Source organism: Frankliniella occidentalis, unplaced genomic scaffold, assembly GCF_000697945.3.
Source record: "Frankliniella occidentalis isolate FOCC.00 unplaced genomic scaffold, Focc_3.1 Scaffold116, whole genome shotgun sequence".
Lineage (NCBI taxonomy): Eukaryota > Metazoa > Arthropoda > Insecta > Thysanoptera > Thripidae > Frankliniella > Frankliniella occidentalis.
In genome coordinates this window covers 80,350-83,564 of record NW_026267244.1, presented here as the reverse complement: position 1 = coordinate 83,564, position 3,215 = coordinate 80,350, and the positions used below count along the sequence as shown (strand labels likewise).

The 3,215-nt window shown below is 55.5% G+C and overlaps 1 protein-coding gene across 2 annotated transcripts in view; it reads left to right on the top strand.

Moving 5' to 3' along the window:
* Positions 1 to 3,215, top strand: part of LOC113207966 (patched domain-containing protein 3) — a 52,205-nt gene that overhangs the window by 18,475 nt on the left and 30,515 nt on the right. Inside the window, exon 2 of one of the 2 annotated variants that reach the window (XM_052270290.1) lies at positions 440 to 531. The exons of the other annotated variant lie outside the window; for it this stretch is intronic. Within the exon in view, the coding sequence (XP_052126250.1) occupies positions 520 to 531 (12 nt within the window). The 5' untranslated portion in view covers positions 440 to 519. The remainder of the gene's footprint in view (positions 1 to 439; positions 532 to 3,215) is intronic. 2 annotated transcript variants of the gene reach the window in all.

Below are 3,215 nucleotides of genomic sequence, written 5' to 3'. Positions count from 1 at the left end.
CTCTCTCTCTCCCCCGGCGCCCAGCAGCCCCAGGCAGTGGGTCGCCGCTGCTTCGCGGGTTGTGTGAGGTAGTGAGGTAGGTGCTTTGCGGCGCAGGTTTGCGTAAGGACGCTGCGCCTCGCCTGGCCGCCGAGGAGTGTCCCAATGTGGCTGGACAAAGCCCGCCCTTGTCCGATTGGACACCCTGCGACACATGCGCTGCACTTGACCCTAGGGCGTGCCATTAGACCGCTCGGATTGTAACCATACGCCTTTTGTCCGGTCCGCATGGAACTCGGGCGTACATTGTCCGCTGCGCGTACACTTCATCAGTGATACGCGCTTCATTGATGTCTCAAATTACAATTTGTTTCTTTCTTAATAATGCAATGTGTTTTTTCTCCTTTGAACAGCATACCGGCCTTGACTTTTTTTCTTATATACCATTTCTTTTTGACAGACTTCTGTGTGGAGGAGGCGTTCTATAACTGCTTTTGTAGTTAAGTGGATGTCGATACCGGGCCAACGACCAGCTTAGTCATGAGAAAGGAGGTGAGGATAGAGCTTTGGACAAGCCGCACGGCTCGTTTTGTTTTTGTTTTCGTTTGGCATCGTTTTGCGGATGCCCGTGCATAATATGGTAGCTTAGATTATCTTACAAATGCTGCCACTTTATTTTATTTCGTTTTTAATTTCATATTGCTATTGGTTTCTTTGTCTCATTGAAAAAGAAACCATGCCAGCAGACGTGCCAAACTTTCGACAGTTTCGGCAACTCTCAGAATGTACTGACAAATATATGCGTAAATTTACTATATCTTTTATAACTTTGACTAACAAATTAAAATGTACATTTACTAGAGCGATAGTGAATCTATACGAATAAGGCACATGTAAATTTACTCACGCAGTCGTGTCCTGAATGCTCGATTTTCGAAAAAGTACGAAATCTTAAATGGAATTTATTTTGTTTCAAAAAAGTGGCACTATGTCCTTTTACGTTACAATGCTATCGTAGATTGCGTGTCATCGTTGTGATGCAGATGATATTTGATTTGTAATCAGCTGATGCACCTGCATGCGTTTCGTTTCGACACATCGCGCTCGACCACTTGTGTTGCATGGTTTACAGCTTGTCGCCGCTGCCTTCCTGTTCCGCCGACCGCCTTGTGCAAAGCGTCTAAAGGCTAGGGCCTCGCGGCTGTATGCATTCGGCTCCGTTTGAGGTTGCGAGTGTCTCTGACGTGTGCTGCAGGACGGAACGCAACCAGCATCTCATTTGCATCATTACGTTTTATTGACAACGGGAGGATTGACAACGACGCAAAACGAGAGGGGGCTTGGTATTTCTTTGATTTCTTCACTCATTCTTTTTTCTATAACGCATGGTCTTTCGCATCTGATGGCACATTTCATAGACTATGCCGATTTATTTTCTCCGATAACGCAGTTTTTCTATGCCTCTCCCTCTTAGAACTAGAGCACCTCGCTTCTGAAGCGCGCAGCAATGACGTTGAGATTGAATCGTGATCCTGGACGCCCCTACTCGTGCCGCATGACCACCACCACCACGGCAGCCTCCACCGGACTGGACTGTCTGTGTTGCGCTTCCCCCATTGCCTCTGCAGTTGTTTTCTCGAGTAAAGTCCCCCTCCCCCCCGCCCCAAGGCTCCACGCGGACATTTCACTGGGTCACGAGCCCGCGTACAAAACTGTCGGTTTGGCTGCGTCGCCTCGCGCGACGCCCTCGCCTGGCACCGGCGCCACTCGCTGAGCCGAGCCACACGCCCGCCGTGGTGGACAGTCCGCCGCCGCCGCTGCCGCTGCTGCTGCAGTGGCTCCTGCTGCTGCCCACAACAGCGCGAAGGTCAGCCAGGCGCGCCGGCGAAAGTGGCCATCTCCCCCCCCCCCCTCCCTCCCCCCCGAACAAGGCGGACGGCCCGCGTGGTCAATCACACCGTGGCCCGGCCGGCCCAGGAGGCCCACGCACCACCTGCAGCTGCAGCTGGCGTATCAGACAACGCGAATGGGATGTGCTGCGGACGCGTGTGTGGGGAAAGTGAGCAGCTCAAAGTGGTGCGCTTCTTCTCGGCTCGTTGTGGCCAAATGCTTTTCGGCGCTCGGCGGAAGAAGGGAAAAGGGAGAGAATCCTGCTCATCCTGTTGCTGTCGTGGCATCGAATAATGGGCGATATTAGGCGCGCGCTATTGACCGGTCTAAAACGCTAAGGAGGGGTGGGACGGTCAGGCGCGAGCCGCGTTTCCCCCCGGCGAGGTCGACACCCTTGACTTGCTCTCGTGTCATCGCGTAGGAATCCCTCTCCTGGATATCGCGAGCGCTGTTATTTCAGAAAGTAACTCGATGTTTTGGTCGTGCTCGGTATGCCGTGGTCCGCGTGAAACAGTTAGGTCCACACTGATAGCGTAGCGGTCCTTGGTCCTGGAGCGATCCGGTCGACTCGGGGAGCGACACGACTTACAGATGTTGGAGACCACGCGGCTCCACGGAGGTGAGTGGCCTCAGCCCCCCGCCGACCGTGATGTGGAGGCATCCTCACGGCTGTCAACAAGTGCTCGAGAGGTGGAACGAGTAAAGCGGCTTTTGGATTCTGTTTTGGATCGTGTTTGGTGGCCTTTGAACCACGTGCATGGAGCTGTGATCGGGGTGGGTGTTATCGACCTCCCAGCTGTATGTCCCTCGGTTTGCCCTTCTGATCTCTGATCGATTCCTCCTTCCTTGTTCCGACCACCCTCTGGGGACAGGCGCCTTGTCTAATGACGCTGTTGATTGTCCTCGGCTTGCTATTGTGTTGTGCGTCAGTGCGTCGCCTGCTGCTGAGCCGACCCTGGCCGGCCGACCAGCCGGCCGATCGACCCCGTGGCTCCTCCTGCTTGCCTGCGTCAGCAGGAAGGAAGCAGCTGCACCGCCTCCTCCGAGAGACTGCACGAGAGGTGCCTGTCTGGGTAGGCCGGCCCGCCGTACCCGGGTGCGTAACGGGGCTGTGCAGCTCTCAGGCGCCAGGCTGGGTAGGCTGTACCGCCGTACCCGGGTGCGTAACGGGCCTGTCCACCTCCCAGGCGCTTGTCAAGGTAGGCCGGCCCGCTATACGCGGGTGCGTAACGGAGATGTCCACTTTGCAGGCGGCTGGCAGGGTAGACTGCGCGCCGTACCCGGGTGCGTAACGGAGCTGTCCACCTGGCAGGCGCCTGTCTGGGTAGGCCGGCCCGCCGTACCCG